Consider the following 23,603-nt stretch of genomic DNA (forward strand, 5'->3'; position numbering starts at 1 on the left):
GCCTGCTGTTCAGTCGTTTGGTCATCCCTCACTAACACCCCTGCCAGCCTTGTCGCCCCATGCAGCCTGCTGTTCCGTCGTCTGTCCAGTTGTTTTGGTCATGACGGCCCCTGGCTTTTTATATATTAGGATACTAAAAGAGTAAGATACTGAAAACAATATTAATAAAGCTCTTTTAATTAAAAAATGAAATCCTTAATTTCAGTTTTGTAAAGATTTGAATCCCCGCTAGTATAGGAAGCTTTAGATGTCCTTAAAAGGTCCTAAAAGTGCGACATGTCACACAATATGACTATTTAAGAAGAGGAAAGGGAACCAAAACCATCAGGAAGCTCAAGAGATTACTTGCTACAAAAGTTAAAAACATAATAATAAGCCACCCATATCTAAATAAACTTAAATTTTAAGTGGAATAGAAGGTTAAAACAGAAACAAAAGGTATCTGTGCTATAATGTACAACAAGCATGTCAAACTTGCGGCCCACATGCAGCCCAGCCTATATAATGGTATGTAAGAAATGTTTTAATAAAAATTTCGTAACTTAATTTTTACAAGATCCTGTTATACTATTAATAATGAACTATGTTTGCTAATAATTACTATAAACATGTTGCATTCATTTCCCTTACGCGCCTAACGTGCAGGCACACCATTTCTCTCCACTAAAACTAGCAGCAAATATTTTAGCAGCCGATTGCCAGGTCATTAGTCTTAGACTAACATGTTTGGTATGCGCAACAGGAAATATTTCGCTTTCAGAGAGCAAGAAAAATAGGCTTATTTGCATTACACTTATTAATTTGTGCAGTTATTCAGTGTCTGGTAAATTAATGTTCACGAAAAAATATTTTTATTAAAACGGTCTATTATTTTATGTTAACGATTACTCATTCATTTCAGCCCTTTGTATTCAGCATGTCTCTACTGAAATAAACTTACGTTTCTATGAAAATTGAAGCATTTGTTTTTTTGCAACCCACATAAACTTAAATCTTGTTTATTTGGCCCATATTAGCTTTTCAATTTGACATGCTTGATGTACAACTTCTATCTGTGTTGATAACCAAACCATTCTAGAATAACTGTAGGTTTCTGATGCCTGCAAAATTCTGCAGAGAGGTTTCCATAGTGGTAAATATGCATTTTAGAACTATGAACCTATACCAAAAAGAAAATTCTTCTTAGAATGTTGAAACTTCCTTTTGTTCTCATTCTTTTTTTAGTGACTATAGGAAAGCAGTTATGCCCTATTAACACATTAATCTTTCATACATTTAAAGAGTTTTTAAGTTGTACTCCTCCAACCTACATTAAATTCTAATTTTTTACTCTATTCTATGGTTCATTTTTTTAACATTTTAAATATTATCCACTGGTAGGACAAAGTCTTTCCACACACATCTCCACTTAAAGTTTATTAACCACTTAAACTACTTAAAGATTTATATGCTTATCTGTTACAAGGGGGTTAAGAGGATTATTAAAAATGTATTAATATTAAAGATATAAAAAAATTGCCTACATGCAAATTCCAACAATAAGTATTAAGTACTTACAATCTATAGCAATTTTTTCCGTTCCATCTAAAGGATTAATAATTCCTGGAACAAGCTCTCCAAAAGACAAATGATCGATTCTGTGAGAAAAGTTGTATGCTGAGGCAAAAAATAAAACCAATTAAGTGGAGAATTATTATTATTCAAAACACATATTACAGATGGCTTCATATTTTTATCTACTTTCAGATGAAAACATCTAAAATCTGCAGGTGTAATAAAATAGTATTTAAAACCATATTAACTTTGAGAAAAACGCATATACATATCTGGGAATTAAATGCATAAAGGTAAGTAAATTCTGATAAAATGCTGTATCTCAAATTTCATGATTATATACAAATCAATGTCTGAGAAATAATATTACATCTAAGCCTGATAACCCCAAAAATAAGTCTTTCCTGGTCCAATCACCACCTAGTAATAGGATTATGTTGTTGAAACCACTAGGATGATGTCCATGAATCCAAATAATTAACTGGTCAGGTATATTTTTAATACCCTGCTATATAGGACCAAACAGATTTTATGGACTTTATTACTTTTGTTCTCTAAAGCAGACTTTAAAAACTAAGTTTTATGACAATCATTACAAGGAACTAACTTGAATACTGTATATGTCCATATTTAGATGTTAAAATAAACTTGAAATATGTTTCCTTCATTATCTATAGAAATTAGTAGAAATGTGCACAAAGTAATATAAAGCACACTAGGCTGTCCTCCCTAACCTGGGCAACTTCTGAGCCATGACTAAACAGAAGACAGGAGCTTAAGGACAGGAGAATATGGATTAGAGACGGTAAATTTAATCATTATTTTCTCCTATAAATATGTTTTCAAAACAGTCCACTTTCAAAGCCCTATCTTGCACCTGCACTAAAATAAACAAATAATCAAACAAAACACTTTTCTTTCAAGGACCTCTTCATGGAAAAATATTTCAGAAACTGCTTACAGTCATGGTTGACAAGTGCTGCCAAATGTGCATGACCTCGGGGATGTGGAATTGCCCTGAAAAGAGGAAAAAAGATTAAAGAAACTAAAATAATTAGTTAAATATATAACTAAATTAAAATATGAAGAGGGATCTTATCTTTTCTAAGTTATATAATTTTCTTAACATTGGCCTATGATTTGTTAGTCTACTCATCTCAACAATTTAATAAACTGAGGGTTGGCAAACTTTTTCTGTAAAGATTCAGATAGTAAATATTTTAAGCTTTGTGGACCAAGATACAAAATTGAAGATATTATATAGTTAGGTACATAAATAAACTTTCAACATAAATAAAGTTTTACAGTAAAACTTTATTTTTGGATACTGAAATTTGAATTTTATATGTTTTTCATGTGCTATGATATATTACTCCATGTAAATTTCCGTGAAGGAAAGGTTATTGAAAATCAGAGGGCACTGGGGGGAGGCATTTTCAGTTGTCACAGTCATTGGGGAGAAGCTCTATTGGCATTTAGTGGTCAGAGGCCAAGGAAGCAAGGCATCCTGCAAGGCAATGACAGTCTCACACAAAATAAAATTGTCCCACATCATGCAAAACTGTCCCACATCTTGCATGACACTCTAAAAGGCATTTACATAGGTAAAAAACCTATGTATAATACCTGAGTCTAGAACCTAACTCCATTTATCTAAAAAAAGTACTTTGTTGTAGTTTCAATATACACTAAATTTCCCAGGAAACAGATGTAATGTTATTTTTGTTTTGTTCATAGTATTACAAAAGTTGTTCACTATTTCAGAGTATCAGTTCAACAATAGAAATACCATTCATGATATTTGAGTGGCCAACACATCTGTTTGTCTGCATTTGCAGCTGTTGTAATGAGACATATAAGTGGCAAACATCTGCCTACTTCACTGCCTTATCTAATGTAGTCATGCTCAACAATCTGCATACTGAAATAAATAGTTCTCCTTTATAATACAGATGAAAATGATACTGTGCCTGAGAGGTAATGTGAGATCTTAAAAAAAAAAATCAATATTGAATTTGACAAACCTATTATCAAAAAATTAGGAGTGGTTTATAGGCCACTTCAGAGATAAGGATAAGATGCAAACCAGATGCTTTTCAATTTGGCCTCCCTTATTGCTGGAATAAGTTTTCACATGAAGAGATAGGTGAAGCTAGGAACGAAGACTATAATTATGGATGCTCATACATTATTTGTTAAGAGTTTTGCCCTTTCACAGTTAGCTCTGGAGTAGGATACTGTTTGTTAGGTTTGAAGTAGGATATTGTTTGTTTCCAAAAATATAATAAAACTTTCTATATTTCTCTGAGCCAACTAGTATTTGCCTGTATGACACCAAGAAATTCTAAGATTCCCACCTATAAGTTGGGAATGAAGAGAATGAGTGGTGACAACAGTAATAAAACAACAAAAAAATAGCCTGGCCCGTGTGGCTCAGTAGTTGAGTGTCAACCTGTGAACCAGTTGGTCACAGTTCAATTGCAGGTCAGGGCACATGCCTGGGTTGCCCTCGGTCCCCAGTAGGGGGCGTGCAGGAGGCAGCTGATCAATGATTCTCTTTCATCATAGGTATTTCTATCTCTCTTCTCCCTTACTCTATGAAATCAACACATATTTAAAAAAAGAATGTTTCATTCTTAGTATCTAGCATGTTACTTTGCATATAACAAGTACTCAAAAAATGTCTTTTACAATGAAGAATTGTTCAGTTCTGCAACTCAAGATGAAGAGAGGAAGGAAGGGAGAGAGGATCAGAGAATCCATTCAGAAATTTACCAACTATTCATTGCATAACAATTTCTGTGCAGGGTGCTGCTTATGAAGGCTGATGAGCTAATATTTTTCCTTAACTGTTATCTAATTTAACTTTTTCCCAGACACTACTAATTTCTAACTATATCAAAATACCTGTCTCAAATTAGTTAGAATTTACATGTTGGTGATAATCACCAAACAAAAAAACAACAACACCATCCAACAAAATGAGCAAATTAATGAAATGTCTACATAAGAACTTCCAGGCTACTAAAACTTGGTAAGTAGGTTTTAATTCATATTGTACCTACAGCTCATTTACTTTAACATATAAAATATGACATGACTGTTTAACTTTATTTTGAAGTAGTATTAAAGTTAGTAGTCTTCTCTATCCTGAAATTAAAGCCCGGACAAATCTCAAGTCATCAAATACAGATACAAAACATTTTAAGCTGTCTTTTAGTAGTTAATCATATATTGTTATTTTAGCAAAGAATTTATTTTTAACAAACTGACAATTTGTCTAAAGTATTTTCAGTAGGTGAAAAGAACATACTTGCCCACAGTTATGTGAAAATTCCCCGCTACTTTATTGACATATAGATGACCATGAATTCTGCAAGCATCGGGAGGCTGTGATAAATCATCTTCCCTATTATAACAAGACATGCTAGGATTACTTACAGCACATACAATATTATCACCAATACTGATCTGTAAGGATCAATTTTCAGGTAATGTTCTAAATGTCAAAAGTGGAAAAGCAGTTTTTTTAAGTCTGTACATTTATAAAAAGGCATATAGCTATGAAATAGAAAAAATTACATAATTATTATTTACATATTACACTTACACAAATCTAAAATTCCATAGTTCTTCAAATCTAACCAAAGGAGTAAGTCCCATGATAGAAGAAAGATTAAAAGTAAAGAATCAGCCCAACAAAGACATACTTTCATCATCTGTTTTTGTTACTTAAGAGGATAGGGGAGGATGGGACTATAAATGAGGTAAGGGAAAGGCATGCCATCTAAGTTCAAATAGACAATGACATTTTCTTTCTAAGCAAATGTAAAACCTCTTCAATAGTTTTAGATTTAAATGATCATTTCATGATTATAACATTTTCAAGTATCAATTATTCTAATCTATAAAAAAAGTAAGTAAAATAAAAACACAAAATTCCTAATCCAAATTCATACATCCTCATAATAGGAAATACAATTAATTTGTTCTTAAAACATAACAATTTTATATAGAGGTATACCATAAACACATAAAAGAGAAAAATTAAATAAACTAAAATATAGTGAACACTTAAATAACGCAAGTGTTAGGAGTACTGAAATTCACATATAACTTTTGATTCCACCAAAACTTAATACAGTTGCCCCTTAGTATCTGTAGGGCATTGGTTCTAGGACTCGAGGGTACCAAAATTCGGGAATGCTCAAATCCCCTGTATAAAATGGCATAGCATACAATTGGCCCTCCACACCTGTGGAGTCCCAACCACGGATGGAAAACAGTACAGGTAAGTTATTGAAATAAATTTGTATGTAAGTGGACCTGAGCAGTTCAAACCAATGTAGTTCAAGGATCAACTATATTTGTGATAATCCTGATCAGTATCACAGACTATAACTTTAAAAGGACACCTTAATCATACAGAATGATTACATTTTCTCTGAGAAATATGAGATCCAGAGAACTAAATCAATACTAAAATGATGTCAAAGTAAGTACATTAATAAATAGTTGCACATTTAAAATATACACCTCACCTTAGTGGGAGTGCTGTTGAACTATTAAACGCATCAACAAAATGAAGACAACCCACTGAATGGAAGAACATAATCACCAATACATCTGATAAGGGCTTAATATCCAAAATTTATAAGGAACTTATAAAACTCAACAACAACAAAAAAACACAATCCAATTGAGAAATGGGCAAAGAACCTGAATAGACACTTCTCCAAAGAGGACAGACATACAGGTGACCAATAGACATATGAAAGGATGCTCAATGTCACTAATCATCAGGGAGATGCAATTAACTACAATGCCATACCGCCTCACACCTGTCAGAATGGCTATCATCAATAAATCAACTAACAAGTGTTGGTGAGGATGTAGAGAAAAGGAAACCCTAGTGTACTGTTGGTGGGAATGCAAATTGGTGCAGGTCCTGTGGAAAGCAGTATGGAGTTACCTCAAAAAATTAAAAATGGAACTGCCTTATGACCTAGCAATTCCACTTCTGGAAATATATCTGAAAAAAACCCAAAACATTAATTCAAAAGAATATATGCACCCTTACATAATGCAGCATTATTTACAATAGCCAACATTTGGAAGCAGCCCAAATGCCCATCAGTAGATGAGTGGATAAAAAAGCTGTGTTATATCTACCCAATTACTCAGCGGTAAAAAAAAAAGAAAAAAAAAGAAATCTGACCTTTTGTAACATCATAGGGTGGACCTGGAGAGTATACAACTCACCTTGATGGAAGGGGAATTGGACTTTTAATAGCACTTTTAAATAGCACATCTTGAAGTGAATGTTCTTCTTGTAGTCTACTCTGAATTAGTTGCAGCATCCTAAATATAACACAAACAATAGCATATAAATACAGTAAGGTACACAAAGGAAGCCAACCCTTTTTAAATAATCATAATAATTAGATGACTTAGCTAAGCCATACATTTATTATTATAAGACTTTATTCTAATATAAAGTACCAAGTTTTCTTTGATCATTTTCCTTGAAAGGAGGAAGAGTGAGGTAGGGTGGCTATAGGTCTAATAACTGGGCTCCACAATAAAACTGTCTGATTTCATCAATAATGGACATGTAGTCTTAGTCACCAATAAGTAGCTTTTGCTCATCTGAATATCTAAATTCATGCATGCATGCAGTAATTACAAAATTCTTACTTTTTGTCAGGCATTAAATAAATTGTTATAAATACAAAAGAAATTAGACAAATAAGAGGCCACACAATAGATCTGATATACTTAAAGTGGGAGTATAAAGCCAGAATACAAGTATCAATTTCTCATCTCAACCCAGGCCACTGTGCCATTTAATATCACCTGGTATCTCCTTTTCTGAAGAAACCTGAACTTTATTCTATTCCAAGACCATTCAAAGTAAAGTATTATATTCTACCTGTAACTTTTACAAAGAATTTCAACATATAAGGCAGAGGATTATAAAAAACAAAGTTACATTCGAGAACCCATGAGCAGATTTTCTTTTTAAATATATCTAGCCACCAAGAATAAATTGGTTGCTTAAAGATTTTTTGAACAAAATTTTTATGTTCACACTAACTTATGAAATTATTCCAAACAACAAAACCAAAAATAAAAGTTTTCCTCTAATATTTCTACCTTTGGGCCATATTATTACCTACCATTTTCAGCAATAACTTTGTATCTTCAAAGTTATTTTACCTTCTTTAATTTTCACTGAGCACTGTTTCAATATTAGAATCTTGCAAGCAACCTATCCATAAATAATGATCCGATTAGGTATAGTTTATTCATAAAACGGACTACTATATGTACTTAAATAGGAAGTTGTACAAAATACCACTGATGAAAAAAAGCAAGTTATTGAACAGACATGAAATGATCCCATTTGAATAACATAAATATGCAAACATATAGAACATTACATATGAAGAGAAAATTTCTAGAAGGCTACACAAGAAGTCTGGTTATTATCGCTAGTCATTATTAGTACTAGGTTTATGGAATGCTGAGGAGGCTTTTACTTTTACTTTATATCCTTTCTGTCCAAAGTGAATGTTAAACAATGATCAAATATCGCTTTTAAAAATTTTTAAATAGTTAATAAAATTTAAATGAAACCTAAAGTATATTATGATCCAAAGTACATTAGAAATAGGATTAACATGATTTTCTTAAGATCTGGTAAAATTTTTGAAAGTGTAAAGATTACATTATATACTATATTCTGCTAATATTTCATCCAGAGAAATGCCTAGACAAATATGCCAATCTATGAAGTCACAATAAACAAAATAGACAAAATGGGATCTAGATTTCTTTGGACCACAATACTTTGTTTACTTATTACCTCTGCCACTCTTTTTGCTGTGGAGAAAGATCAAACATTACCTAAAATAAAGAAAAACATAATCACCAACATTGTCAATTTCTCTTGGCTTTTATATAACTAGAAGCCAGGTGCACGAAATTCGTATATTTGGGGGGAGGGGATTCCCCAGCCTGGCCTGTGCCCTCTCACAGAGCAGGAGCCCCGCTATCGATCTCCCCAAAGAGGTAGGCCCCGGCCACCCATCTGGGGCTCCTTGATGGATTGCTTCATGGTGATGGATTGTTAAGGTGTGAGGGTGTGAGGGCATCACCGTGTGAGGGTGTGATAACCACATAGGCTTTTATTAGTATAGATTTTTTAAAATGTTCTTTGAACAGGAAACAAATTTATAGTGTTGTAAAAAAGTATTCATGTTTATATTGAATCTTCTACAAGTCAACTTAAAAAATTTAAATAATTTTCATTTAAAAATAGTGTAAAGAAATGTTATTAATCATTTAAATAATGCCAGCATAAAACTTTAAGTATTTAAAAAGGAAAAACATAAAAAAATCATACAGCTTAAGTGTAATATTCAATCTTCCAAAGCCCATATTCTTGCTGGGATAATACCATGATGAAATCAACATTTTTTTAAATGAACTAAAAAAGAGCACTCTAATTCTTAAATGTGTTAATCATTAAAGAATGATTCAAGAAATTTTATTCAGGCATTACCTTCATCAATTCAAAATCAGACTTGGTTACTTATATAATTAGAGTAAAATATGCAAGCTTCTCATGGTTTGATACAATATCTACAATTTAATTTGCAACAAAAAGTCCACTTTTGATTTTCATAAAGGTAATTCATAATAAAGCATATTAATTCTACTTTTTAATTTATTAACATTATTAGTTATCCCTCCATAATCAGGCCCTAACCTACTATTCTCTCTTTACAAATAGGTGCTTTTTAATAGAAGTGGAACAATCCCTCATTCTATCAAACAGTTCTGCCTCTGTGCCTTTGGTTATTTAATTATACCAACCTGGAACATCCTTCTCCTGTAATTTTGACCCTTATTTCTTTCTAAACTCTATAAATCATGTACGCCAAGTTAAATTGTCCCATCTTTCTGATTTCAATAAATTTATTCTGAGTTCTCCTCCTGCTGAACTTGTCTGCAGCATGATTCCCAATTCTTTTCACATCATTGCACACAAGGATAATGCTAATATCTGAAAATCACCATGCAACTTCTCCCCAGTTACCTTGTGAATTAGAGTAGGGACAGAAAAAAATGGAGTGATCTGCAAAATCTTAAAGGTAGAAAATATAATCACTAAATTTTAAAACATAATGAGGGCATTGAAAAGAAGATTGGTCCTTTTGGATCAAGATAATCTCCCAGAACTCAGAGGCAAAGTTCAAAATATGTATTTAATGTGAGAATTAATAAAGATACTGAGAACCACTCCACAAAATTCAACATCATATGATCATTTGAAACAGAGGTAAAAGCATTGCTCTGAATATCATTAAAGCAAACAAGCAAAAACACTTAAAAATTAAGATCTCCAAGCAAAACAAACAAAAACTAAAGGAGATACACACTTGGATATAAAGGATAAATATTTGATTTCAAAAGTAAAAGGAAAAAAAAGCATACAAACTCTAAGAAAAGAGAGAAGAAAACTATTAGAAAGCATTAACAAAAATATAAAATAAAGAATAAAGTTATAAAACAGACATTAAAGGCTTATTAAAAATGCTAACAATGGTTATCTCAAGATTTTAGTATTAGATAAACCTTCCCCCCCTAAATTTTTACAAAGAATATGGATTACTTTTTGCATTATGAAAACATATTTTAAAAACTAGCTGAAACAAAACCAAAAGAAAATATTAAAACCATTTTTTAACTGGCAATTTCTAAAAGCATATTATTTTAAAAAACATATGAATCAAACTTACTGGTTCATAAACTAGACCATCTGCAGATGCAACCATTGTTTCTGCTAAATCCAATACATCTGCTCCAATATCTGCATTTAAAAAAAATTAAAAGTTTTACATTCTATGCTAAGAGTCAAACTGTATCTGATATAAAGTAAACAAATTAAGATGACTACCAGAAAACTCACTTTCCTATACTGCTTATTTAAAAGTTAAAACAGTAGCATTATATAGATTTGATAGAGATTAAAAAAATAATGCTTTTTCTACTTTTTACACAGTAAAAAAAAAAAATGACTCAGCATCTCATGGTAAAACATATAAACTTGCCCTAACCGATTTGGATCAGTGGATAGAGCGTTGGCCTGCGGACTGAAAGGTCCCAGGTTCAATTCTGGTCAAGAGCATGTACCTTGGTTGTGGGCACATCCCCAATAGGAGGTGTGCAGGAGGCAGCTGATCGATGTTCCTCTCTCATCGATGTTTCTAACTCTCTATCCTTGTCCCTTCCTCTCTGCAAAAAGTCAATAAAAATATATTAAAAAAAAAAAAAGAGTGAAACAGGATATTCTTATGGAACATTGGTATAAAAACTGGTAGTCCACACAAAAAATAAATAAAGAATGTATCTAGCCGAAACCGGTTTGGCTCAGTGGATAGAGCATCGGCCTGCGGACTGAAAGGTCCCAGGTTCGATTCCGGTCAAGGGCATGTACCTGGGTTGCCGGCACATCCCCAGTAGGAGATGTGCAGGAGGCAGCTGATCGATGTTCCTCTCTCATCGATGTTTCTAACTCTCTATCTCTCTCCCTTCCTCTCTGTAAAAAATCAATAAAATATATTTAAAAAAAAAAAAGAATGTATCTAAACTAAAACTCTGATGCAGATAGATCTCTCTCTCCCTCTCCCTTCCTTGTTCTGAAATCAATTAAAAAAACACACACACATATTTTAAAACTTGGATTCACAAAAATTTCCTCCTATTTCTTTTAATTATATGAATGTGAAAGTTAAATCTCTTCTCTTTCTGGATAAGAAATTTAAAGAATATAATTTGGGGAGAAAAACAACATACATTATTAAATAGCACTGCAACAGCATGTTAAGATATCATAAAAGAAAAATAAAGTTAAAACACAATGAGTGGTTTTCACTTTTTACTAGCAATTGTTTAAACCACAACTATATAAGGATTCATCAAGTTCAAGGTGTACTTACACTGACACTTCATGGCAACAGTAATATCTATATTGATTCTCAATTTGCTAAAAGACAAAAAGGAAACGTTAGTACCTACCAAATAATCAACAAAACATGAGAAATATAAATCAATTTTATGAAAAACTTGGATTTCAAAAATGTCAATTAGAACCTGGATAGTATTTTTTATGGCCAAAGCAAAGTCGCTTTAAAAATTTCTATTTTGCAATTATTCCAAATGACTTTCTGATTTCACAGGTTTTTAATATAGTACTCTGCAATTTAATTTTACTAAATTAAATAACTCCAAGAAACTCAGAAAAGTAAGTTTTAAACTTTGTTTACATAAACCTTATGTAGAATATTCCTTTAAAACTTTTAAAATCAAGAGTTAGGAATTGCAAGTCTTTCTCCTCTATTTATCCAAAAAATACTATACATCAGGCATTATGCCTGAATCCTTATAAATATCTCCTTTATTCTTTACCACGGACATGTAAATTGGGTAGCTTCACAGTTCTGTAGGTATATTATGCCTGAATCCTTATAAATATTATCTCCTTTATCCTTTATTCTTTATCATGGACATGTAAATTGGGTAGCTTCACAGTTCTGTAGGTAAGACAATGGTGTTCAGGGCAGTATAAATGCCTGGCTTAAAATTACATGCCCACTGAAATGGCATATCAAAAACTAGGTCTGTGTGACTTGATAAATGCAACCAAATTGCCAGAGAAAGCCTCTCATGCTTCAAGTTTTGCATGGTCTTCCTAAAAGGTTCAACTAATGCTTTATTTCCAAATGATGAATTCAAATTGAATTAACTTTTAAATATTAGAATCAATTAAGCACCATGAATAACAGAATGAGTACCATCAATATCAGTTTTCCCTGGGCTATCAAAACTTTCTTCACTCTAATAATTTGCATCTGGTTTCAATAGAAATTTTTAGGGCTTCAAAAGATTTTTCAATACATTTTTAGAGCTTCACAGTCTTCAAGTTGTCTAGATTCAAGCTGTGCTCCAATAACCCTGGGGTTTAGGCATAAGAGATACTGTAGGAACCAGAGGAGAGGACCAATTAGACAAGCTTCTTAGGCATACCCACTACACTTCTGTGGTGAGCTATATAAGACTCCACTTGGAAAAAATAAAGTGCTTCATTGGTGCTAAAAACAAACAAAGAAAAGTAACAAATCCCTTAAAAACCTATGTTATCAAGAATAATACACAAGATATAGATAAAGAAACTGAGGCCCAAAAAAAGTCAATTGTGTGACTTACCCAAGGTTACACAGCAATTTATAAATGTTGATTTACTTCTCACTAGTGTCATGAGGAAGGTACTATAATTATTATCCCCATTTAATAGAAAAAGAAACTGAAGCACATGCATATACAGATTTAGTAACTTCCATAGCTAGTAAATGCAGAACTGGGATTGAAATTGAAAAGTAAATGTCTCTCCTACCTAGTACAATCTTAATAATATAAATCTGTTATCTTCAATCAATTAAAATCTAAATACTACAAATAAAATAAGGTATACTTGTCTCCTTACTAAGGTGCTATATTTTCAAAGTTTTAAGTGATATTATTTACATTAAAGTTTAATTTAGATGTAATTTATAAAAATCAAGTTACAAGCATAAATAACGTATATTTAAACAATATATTTCCCAAATTACACAGATCAGTATTTATTTCAAATTCTAAAGAGTAAACAATTTTAAAACATTAAATAATTCCTACCAGTTCAACACATTAAAATAAAAACATATTATATTCTCCTCATCTTTTTATACAGTGCATATTAAATCAGAGAACCTCCCTTTTACAATTTAACCAGTATTCAAATTATTCTAAAATGATTCTAAAGCATTAGTTAAGAGAATTTATCAGAACTATTTCTTCAGAACTAAAATAAGCCAAATATAAAAGTTAGACATTTTTTAAAAAGGTATGTTATCTTTAAAACAATTTGAATCTCAAGGTATTTCAAGAAAAAAAAAAGTTACCTAGAAAAATCCTTGTCTACTTCATATTCATACTTCATCCATGTATCCTGATATACTGAAAATTCCATTATGGTTAATAAAGCCATAGTGGTAAATGCTATTAGAGAAACTGAGAAATCAAACAAAAAAAGAATAAGAGAATTAAAACAATTTTGTAAAACAATTTTGTTTTAATTTATTACAAAATTTTAATAAATGTTTTAATAAAAATTTTAATTTTATTACAAAATAATAAACAATTTTATTTTAAGTGAAATTAAATATATCACAGAATGCCTTAATGCATGTCATGTGAATTATTACAATAAAAAGTTTTTCTTACAATGTCCAGTATAGATTTTTTTCTAAAACAGCTCAAAAAATATTTAACACAAAAAGTAACTCAAATATTTGAAAAAAAAAAATTTGTATTACTGAGAAAGCATTTTATTTCTTCAATATTACAAGACATCAAAATTTTACTTTCTTGTGTCATCCTAATTAATAAAAGCCAAATATGCTAAGTGTCCGACCATTCACTCAACCATTTGACCAGTCGCTATGACGCACACTGACACCCAGGGGGCAGATACTCCAACTGGTAGATTAGCTGGCTGCTGGGGTCTGGCCGATCGGGACTGGGCGAAATGGGCCAGACACGCCCTGGAGCCCTCCCACGGTACTTCCCCGGGCCCCATCATGCATCAGTGGGGTCCCTCGGCCTGGCCTGTGCCCTCTCGCATTCTGGGACCCCTCAGGAGATGTCAGAGAGCCGGTTTTGGCCTGATCCCAGGGGGGCAGACGCTTCGACTGGTAGGTTAGCTGGCTGCTGGGGTCTGGCCGATCAGGACTGGGCGAAATGGGCCAGACACACCCTGGAGCCCTCCCACGGTACCTCCCCGGGCCCCATCATGCACCGGTGGCGTCCCTCGGCCTGGCCCGTGCCCTCTCGCATTCTGGGACCCCTCAGAGGATGTCAGAGAACCGGTTTTGGCCTGATCCCCACAGGCCAGGCCAAGGGACCCCACTGGTGCACGAATTTGTGCACCAGGCCTCTAGTCATAGACATAATAAACAAATATTTTAGAATACAAATTTGAAAATAATCCCCTCATAATTAAAAATGGATCCATGCCTGCAGCCCAATTAAAAAAAATAACATATATCTCAAATCTCTCATAACACTCTCATGTACTTTGGAATCTCCTAAACAAATCACTTCATTTATAAAAGCAACTCAAAGGTGAGAAAAAGGAAAGAACTATCATATACTATGACAAAACATACTTAAAATTTATTGTGCCACAAGAATTTGCACTATTTTTTGTTAACAAAAGTTAATCACAAGAGATTAGAAATAGCAAGCAACTTAGTACACATTTACCAAATGAAATGTCAATCTTATGTGAAACATATTATCTTATTAGCTCTTCAGAGGAAAAGAAATATTAGTAAATACTGTTATAGTTCCATATTTTTCTTATATATTCCATTATTTATTTATTTTACTTAACAAATACTTCTATCTGTACCAGGTACTATTCTAAGCATTTTATAAATATTAACTTATTTAATCATTACAGCAACCCTACTACGTAAATACTGATATCATCCCCATTTCATGGATGAAGAAACTAAAGCAGAGGCATTTGATTAACTTCCTCAAAGTCATTTAGTTAGGAAAGGGAAGAAGTGGGATTTAAATCTATACAATCTGGTTCTAAAATCTAAGCTCTTAACTATTACCCTATGCTGCCTCTCTCCAGTAAAGTGAAATTTAAGAATTTTTATTATCACATATAAATTGATTTATTCTTAACCAAAAAGGCACTGAGGAAGTTTCACATCATTAAATAAGTTCTTTGAAGTTAAATTATATTTGTATATAATCATCCTATTAATATTATTATACATAACTCACCAGTAATAAAGCAGTAAAATTGGATTAACTTATTCCATAATGTTTTAATGAATACTGCTAAATGCTCAGACTACACTGAGTTAGTTGCCAAAGAGTAAATCTATAATAATAAAAGCGTAATATGCTAATTAGACAGGACAACTAAACGACCTTCCAGACGTCCTTCAGGATGAAGCCGTGGTGGCGGGGTGGATGCAGAGTGGTTAGGGGTGATCAGGCAGGCAGGCCAGTGGTTACGGGTGATCAGGCAGGCAGGCAGAGTGATTAGGGGCGATCAGGCAGGCAGGGGAGGACGTCCTTCAGGACAAAGCCGCGGTGGCAGGGTGGATGCAGAGTGGTTAGGGGCGATCAGGCAGGCAGGCAGAGTGGTTAGGGGTGATCAGGCAGGCAGGCGAGTGGTTAGGTGCAATCAAGCAGGCAGGCCAGTGGTTACGGGCTATCAGGCAGGTAGGCAGAGTGATTAGGGGTGATCAGGCAGGCAGAGTGGTTATGGATGATCAGGCAGGCAGGTCAGTGGTTAGGGGCTATCAGGCAGGCATGCAGAGTGGTTCATTTAGGGATCCCTACAGGATCAGGCCTAAACTGGCATTCGGACATCCCCTGAGGGGACCCGGACTGCGAGAGGGTGCAGGCCGGGGTGAGGGACCCATCCTCCACCCCCTGTGCTCGAATTTCATGCACCGGGCCTCTAATATGTATAATAAAATTATTGCAAAACAGTATCACATAAGGACAGACCAGTTACAAAGTTATTATATGTTGATGAGTTCTTCCTCATGACTCTATTTCTGTATGTTGTTAATTGGATCACTCAGAAATTGCATTTAGTGTAGGAGTTTTAATTTGAATTGATACTCACCTGTCCCCCCACTAGCTGAAGTCTCTACATAGCTCTCAGGAACCTTTGGAAAGGCATCCAACTCTTTCACCAAACTTAAGGTTTTTTTTCGATTCAGTCGCCTCATCTTCAGGAAAACCTTCTCCTTTCATATAGTCATGCTAAGGAATAAACAATGAATAAATGTATCCTCGAAAAAGATAAAAAGGTTTACTTTTTTAAAAAAACTGATAAATGTCCTTGGAAGAACTTAATATTTTCATTCCTCCTTGAGAAAAACTTAACATTTATTCACATCTTTCCTTTTTTCCATTCCCACCCTGACAAAAAATACTAATGAAAGGTAATTTCTACACACAAACACATAAAGTAGGGAAAAAAAAAAAGTAGTCTGAAAAGTAGTCAATCATATTTGTAATATTTAAATATACAAATCAAAATACATATTTCTCCTATTAAATTTACAAATATAGGCCATCCCCAAATATGTATACACACTTTAACAGTTGATAACTGACTTAATTTTCATTCCTTTTTAATTTTCATTACTTTTCAAGTTCAACTGATTTGAAAAAAGGGATGAAGCCAGACTAGGCTTTAAACAAAGAAAATTGATCGTAAAGTGCCACTAGACTTTTTTTTTATGGTGACACATAAAAGATAAAGTTTACTGCATAAAACCGGCAACAGTGGCCAAATTGAGGGCACACAAATACTGAAATAAATGATTCTAGATGTTTGTGATTCCATTGCTTCGAGTTATCAGCAGTGCCTGGACCAGAGCAATCATCAGCTTGAAAACAGGCATTAACAAACAAAAAAAATTCACTTTTGTGAATTCCTTTACATTTTGAAAATGAACTGTATGTTAATAAACACTGGCTTTATAATCATTCAAAGTGAGTATACATTTTGGGGGGACATCCTGTGTAGAAAAAATAATACATTCTCACTAGTAAATGACAATGAAGTAAAATAGGCATGCTCATACATTGCTAATGAGACTATAACTATATACCATTCCCCTTTTGACTAATTCCGTTTTTAGAAACTTATCTTAAGGCAACAATCTGAGTTATGCACAAAACTTGGATCATAAGGATATTTCTCATATTGAAGATAGAAACAAACTCGTGGTATCCAATATACGTATACACAAAAATGTTAAAAGTAGATCATGGGAGGATTTTAATTATTTTATTTACAAAATGTTGGACTTACCAAATTATCTATTTTTACTATAAAAATATTTGAAAATTGATTGCTATTCTTTTTATCAGTATGCCAACTACATACAGTATGTTATAAAGCCATAAAATAACTCAATTCTCAAATATTTATGTAATTTTTATGACTGACTTATAGAAATAATATAGGTGATACTATAAAGCATTACCAGAAATCAGAGCTATATTAATACAATAAACACTTAACTGAGAATAAATCAAATGGTTGCAGAAGCCATTAAAAGGAAAAGAATGTCTCTAGAAAAAAAAGCAGAAAGATTTGTCTAAAATCTAATGGGTGGGGTTAATAGTGAAAGAATAAGCCATAGAAAGGGCATTCTTAGAGGAAAAGGAGAGTCAGAGAAATAAAAAGTGGCAGCAATCATGAATATTGTCAAAAAGAGAGCAGGCCTAACTAGGGACACCACTAATTGGTCCAGGAGGGCGCTACTGCCCTAGAGTGAAGCTGGATGCATGTACTAGCATAGGTTGATTTCATTTGCCATTAGAAACATCCAACTAACTCTAACTCCCCTTGCAGATTCCATGCTCACAAAGTGGCCTTCGGGTTATAATTATGATTCTCATGTATATGGTTTTTCTAAGAAAAAAAGAACATGTAGACAAAATAGATGACATTTTCTAATTCCCAGAAAAGTCATAAAACTGGTATTTTCATTTGTAAATTAAGCTTCTGAGCGTTTGTTAGGCATTAAGCAGACTCCTGCTCCCTAAAATGGTTCAACTGAGAGAATAATCAAATTTATTTTCTGTACCTGCTTAGTAGTAACTACACCAAGACCGATCTTCCTTCAATCTTTCAATTCCTATTCATTGTCTCCTACTGGAGTTAAATATTAAATATGTTCAATCTTCTTATCTTTAAAACTCTCCACTAAAGCTCAAGTCCAACTCCAACTATTGATCTCTGTCTGCATACCTATAGGCAAACTTAAAAGAGTAAGTTGTCGCCCTAGCAGGTTTGGCTCAGTAGACAGAGTATTTGGCTCAGTGGATAGGGTATCCGCCTGCGGGCGAAAGGGTCCCGGGTTCAATTACGGTCAAGGACAAGTACCTTGGTTGCAGGCTCCTCCCTGGTTTGGCGCTAGTCGGGGCGGGTGCAGGAGGCAACCAATCAATGTGTTTCTCTCACATGGATATTTCTCTCTGTCTTTCCCTCTCCCACTCTCTCTAAAAATCAATGGAAAAATATCCTGGGAGAGGATTAACAAAACAAGAGAGTAAATTGTCCCCATTCATCCACTGTGACTACTTCTCAGCACAGGTTCATTTAAGTAAATTTCTCTCAGCAAGGTCACTAACAACTTCCTTCGTACTAAATCCAGTGGACAGGTTCAGTCTTTACCTAATTTTGCCTATGAGAAGAAAATACACAACCGTTCCTTTTTCTTCTAGAAACACTCTTCCCTTGGCATAAGTGATAGTATACTCCTGATTTTCATTTTACCTCTAAGACTTCTTTGGCTTACTTTGCAGATTCTTCTGCCTCCCAATTCTATACTAGGCCTTCCTCCCAACCTCCACACTTTCCCCAAGTGATCTCCCATCCCTTCATTTTCCATCTACATGATTCCTCTCAAATCTTTATTCCCAGTCCAAAGCTCTCTGCAGACATGTATTATCTTGTTGCCTCTATTACATTTTCATGGGGGCATTCCAAATACATTTCAGACTCAAGAAGTCCAAAAATGAATACTTCACTTTACCAAACTTGTTTCTCCTGTGTCCCTACCATAATTAATGATGACACCATGTACCCAAAAACACAAGGCAATAACACAAGGTAGAAACATGAGTTACATCCTTAAACTTAAGTTCTTCCTAAATTTCTTTCAAATCTGTCTTCTCTTTTCCAGGCTCACTGAGAAGTTCCTTATTAGGACCTTGGTCCCAATGGCCACAATCTATCGCTGCATTGCTTCAAAAACGTTTACTCATCAATCTTTCAGTTCACTCTCCATATTACAACCAATAATCTTTTTAATACATAAAAGTGATTATATGCATTTTCTTTTAAAATCTTTGTAGAGGTTCATACCTATTACATTTGAAAAGTTTGGATTTTATCCTAACAAAGTTTAAAAAGCCCTCAAAAACCAGGTCCTGCCCAGCCAGTATGGCTCAGTAGTTGAGTATTGACCCATGCAACAGAAGGTCACCAGTTTAATTCCTGGTCAGGGAACATGCCCTGGTTGCAGGCTCGTCCCCAGCAGGAGGCCTGCAGGAGGCAGCAGTTCCATCTGATGTTTCTCTCATTGATACTTAGATGTCTCTCCCTCTCCCTTCCTCTTTCTAAAATCAATAAAAACATATTAAAACAAACAACAACAACAAAAAACAGGTCCTGCTTATCTCTTCAAACCCAATCCATCAAGGTCTAAATTCTAGCCAAACCAAATCACTTTCTAGTCCTTTAACATGTTCTTTCTGCCAGCTATAGCCTTTCTCCCTCTACCAAACCTCTATATTTGGCTAACTCCCACTTATCTTTAAGTCTCAGTCTAGACGGAAACCTATGACCTCATACATAGTACTAGTTATAGTAAATGCTCCAAGAGCATTGTTTCTAATTGCCTGTTTAACTTTCTGTTTTTGCCATTATAATATTACAGCAGGAACCATGTCAACCTATCTTTGTATCTCCAACACCTGGCACAGTAAGTGTTTGATAAACATTTGTGGAAGGGAAAAAATAAGGAAGGTGGGAAATTTCCCCAGAAACACCCATGATTGTACAGCTTTCCAATAGAAACAAGTTATCATTTTTAGATAAATACAAATACACACACACACGCACACACACACACACACACAGTGGCCAGATTATTATGACTGGCCAGATTATTATGACCACCCCATCAGTACAATGAAGTGAATTACAAATAATAGAGCCTTGAGAGTATTTGCTTAGGAAGTTTTCAATATTCAGTATTTTTGTAAGTGTCAATGAAGTGCTGATGGGGTGGTCATCATAATCTGGCCACTCAGTGTATATGATCCACAAAGAGAAGGAGTTTTCTGTTTTATTCACTATAGTATATCACAAGCACCTAGAACAATGATTGGCACACAGCAGGTAGCATTATTGGGCAAATAAATAAAACTGTAAATATTAGTTCCTAAATTGTCTATACTTTTACAAGCTTTATAGATGCTTTCTTTAAATTATATGTAATACAAAGATATGTAAAAGTTAGTTTTACAAAGCCTCTAACAATTCATATAGCCTATTCAGCTCTCCTCCCTTAAAAGTCTAGCTAGTCTATCCCACTTGGCTGCTTCTCAGTCTTTAGCTTCTTCCATTCCTATTTTCCATGATTACTATTCTAGAACGGAGTACCTTGTCACTCTACTGCTACTCCTGCCCCATTCCTGTTAACTAAGCACCAACCTACATCCAAGAAACTCACTGCATCTCCAGTACTTGTCACTAAAGAGCCACTGTTCTTTTTTTTTAATTGATTTCAGAAAGGAAGGAGGAGAGAGAGAAACATCAATGATGAGAGAGAATCATCCATCGTCTCCTGCACGCCCCTACTGGGAATAGACCCTGCAAAAACCATGAGTTGACACTCAACCACAGAACCACACTGGCATGGCACCACTGTTCTGATATGAACAAGTTATCCGTAACTCCTAATTTTACTAAAAATAATCCTTCTACCATCTCTCAATATGAAAACCTAACAATCAACTGGTGGTAATGCCTTTAAATCCTTACTTTATTTCTGAGACTCAAAGGGTAAAATATTAGCATGTCTCATCATGATTTCTCAACCGCCTCTTCCCTTTTCAAGTCTATCTTCTAATAATAAACTCATATACTACATAGAATTATGGCCTAATTTTCATATTATGTGCTAGATAGTATGAGGACTTTATATATTAACTTAATCCTCTAAGGGGCTCTATGAAGTAGAGACTACTTTTATCTCATTTATATATAAAGATACTGAGGCACAGAAAAGTCAAGTAATTTTTGTAAGGCCACTCAACAGGTGGAATAACCTAGATTTGATCCCAAGCAGCCTGACTCCAGAGTTCACGCTCCAAAACATAGTGTACACTCTCACTTTAATACTTATTATTGTTTTCTCCATCTGGATATATTTATAATTTTCAGGGGGGATGCAGGGTGATAGAAGGAGACTTGACTTGGAGTAGCGAACACATAATAAAATATACAGATGATGTATTATAGAGCTGCACACCTGAAACATATATAATGTTATTAACCAATGTCAACCAATACATTCAATATTCGAAGTAAAAAAACTTTAAAAAGACAAAAATTTCCTTAATGACTTCAGCATCTGGATCTCTTGATTTGCTTCTCTGCTTCCCCATTCCATCACCATCTTTTGGAACTCACAACCTGATGACCCTCATCCTATGGTAGTCGCTCACAATTATAACCCTTTTACCATGCAAACCTAACAGGTCTTCTCCAGCGACCCCCGTCTTAATTCTACCCAAAGCCTCACACAAGCAGGGCCATGTTTTGGCTCCTCTTAATTTTTTAAACCGCTCCACCTCTAAAATCCAAGAGACTAACTTTCCTCTCTAAGCATAACCAATTATCCTTCCAGCTCCTTAATGCCTGACTAGGACAGAATCTGGTCTTCATTTTCCCTGTGTTTTCAATCTCTTGGACTCCTCTGTTATCCAGTTCTATTGCTCCCCTTCCCACTCTATTTGTCTCTCCATCCAGGGTAGTCAGACACATTTTATGAGCTAATTTCTATTTTAAAAATAAAATGAAGAGTGCTTCAGCAATTAAGGGGTCAGTAAGAAATTTAAGGAAAAAATTAAAAAAAAAAAAGGTCTTTTTCAGTCTGTATTTTGACTAAGTACCAAGGCAACATTTTGTGAGTAACCACAGAAGTTAGGAAACAAAAATTTAAAAATAACAAGAGCTAACACTTAATGTTAACTGTATACCAGGCACTGTTCTAAGTGCTTTGCATGTTTTAACTCATTTAATCCTCATCAATCACTACATGAGTTATTATTTATTCCCATTTTGCAGATAAGGAAACTAAGGCACAAAGAATTTAATTTGCCTATCATGACATCTAAGAGACAATAACAACACTGAAAAACTGTTAACTAGGATTAGTAGCAGGAAGAGACTGCCTAAAAGTAACTCTATTAGAAATAAAACCACTATTTCTTCCAATTAAATCACTAACCCCCAAAGAAAATAAATTCGTTTTTCCCCCTAATTCTTTTGTTGTTGTTGTTCCAGAGGAGGCCTGCTTTCCTTCGAGAGATCTTTCAAGCTTGATATATTTTTATGATCTGTACCCTCCAGCCATTACCAATACTCAGAGTTGACTGGTAAACTTTATTCTCTAAAAGAAACTCATTACCCACCCCCACCCCCAAACCCCAAATCATGGAATTTCTTTTTCTCGTTTTTCCTCTAAGAGAGCTGGAATAATTGCATCAACTTAAACAAGTTCAGTAAGCCCATATATATCCTGAATTCCTCAAGAAGTGAACAAGCTTGTGATTTCTATCTTTATAATGGCTGTATACCAGAGTTCAAAGTATCAGGCTAAGCAATCACCTGGAGTACTTCAAGTACAACTTCCAACACATGAACAAATCCTGCTTTTAACCGTATTTTAATGGTTTCTGAAAGCCAGTCTTGCAACATTTTCACAGGTACGATGTAACTGCGTCGTCCCCAGGGCACCAAGTCCTACATATTTTAACTTAAACGTATTTTCTCCAATGATGATCTTTCAACTCTATACACCACCTTTTACCCAAGGCTCTTTATTCGCTACCACGAGTTGCGAGTTCCCTTCCACGGGCTTCTCGATCGGCGAAGGGTTTGAGAAAAGCAGGGACCTGGGACCTGTCTCTCCTGTGACATCTCACCTGCCCTGCCCCTTCCTCATCTCTCCCGCGAGGTGCGAAAGTCCCCTTCCAGGCGAGGCCACGACCGCAGTGGGTCTTAAAAAGAGCGAGCAACCTGCTGCCGAGCATCTGGTATTTGTCTGAACGGTGGTGGGAACCCGACGCCCGGGGGGATCGGGGCAGGACCC

At 34.5% G+C, this 23,603-nt stretch overlaps 1 protein-coding gene across 1 annotated transcript in view; it reads right to left on the reverse strand.

Annotated features, from left to right (window-relative positions):
* Nucleotides 1–23,603, reverse strand: part of ERGIC2 (ERGIC and golgi 2) — a 33,072-nt gene that overhangs the window by 8,904 nt on the left and 565 nt on the right. The window contains exons 2-10 of the mRNA XM_005884977.2: nucleotides 16,322–16,461; nucleotides 13,563–13,671; nucleotides 11,562–11,608; nucleotides 10,362–10,432; nucleotides 8,423–8,463; nucleotides 6,817–6,915; nucleotides 4,868–4,963; nucleotides 2,516–2,571; nucleotides 1,558–1,656 (exon numbers count right to left, since the gene is read on the reverse strand). Coding sequence (XP_005885039.1) covers nucleotides 1,558–1,656; nucleotides 2,516–2,571; nucleotides 4,868–4,963; nucleotides 6,817–6,915; nucleotides 8,423–8,463; nucleotides 10,362–10,432; nucleotides 11,562–11,608; nucleotides 13,563–13,671; nucleotides 16,322–16,427 — 724 coding nt within the window. The 5' untranslated portion in view covers nucleotides 16,428–16,461. The remainder of the gene's footprint in view (nucleotides 1–1,557; nucleotides 1,657–2,515; nucleotides 2,572–4,867; nucleotides 4,964–6,816; nucleotides 6,916–8,422; nucleotides 8,464–10,361; nucleotides 10,433–11,561; nucleotides 11,609–13,562; nucleotides 13,672–16,321; nucleotides 16,462–23,603) is intronic.

The sequence above is a fragment of the Myotis brandtii genome, unplaced genomic scaffold, assembly GCF_000412655.1.
Source record: "Myotis brandtii unplaced genomic scaffold, ASM41265v1 scaffold886, whole genome shotgun sequence".
In the NCBI taxonomy this organism is placed as follows: domain Eukaryota; kingdom Metazoa; phylum Chordata; class Mammalia; order Chiroptera; family Vespertilionidae; genus Myotis; species Myotis brandtii.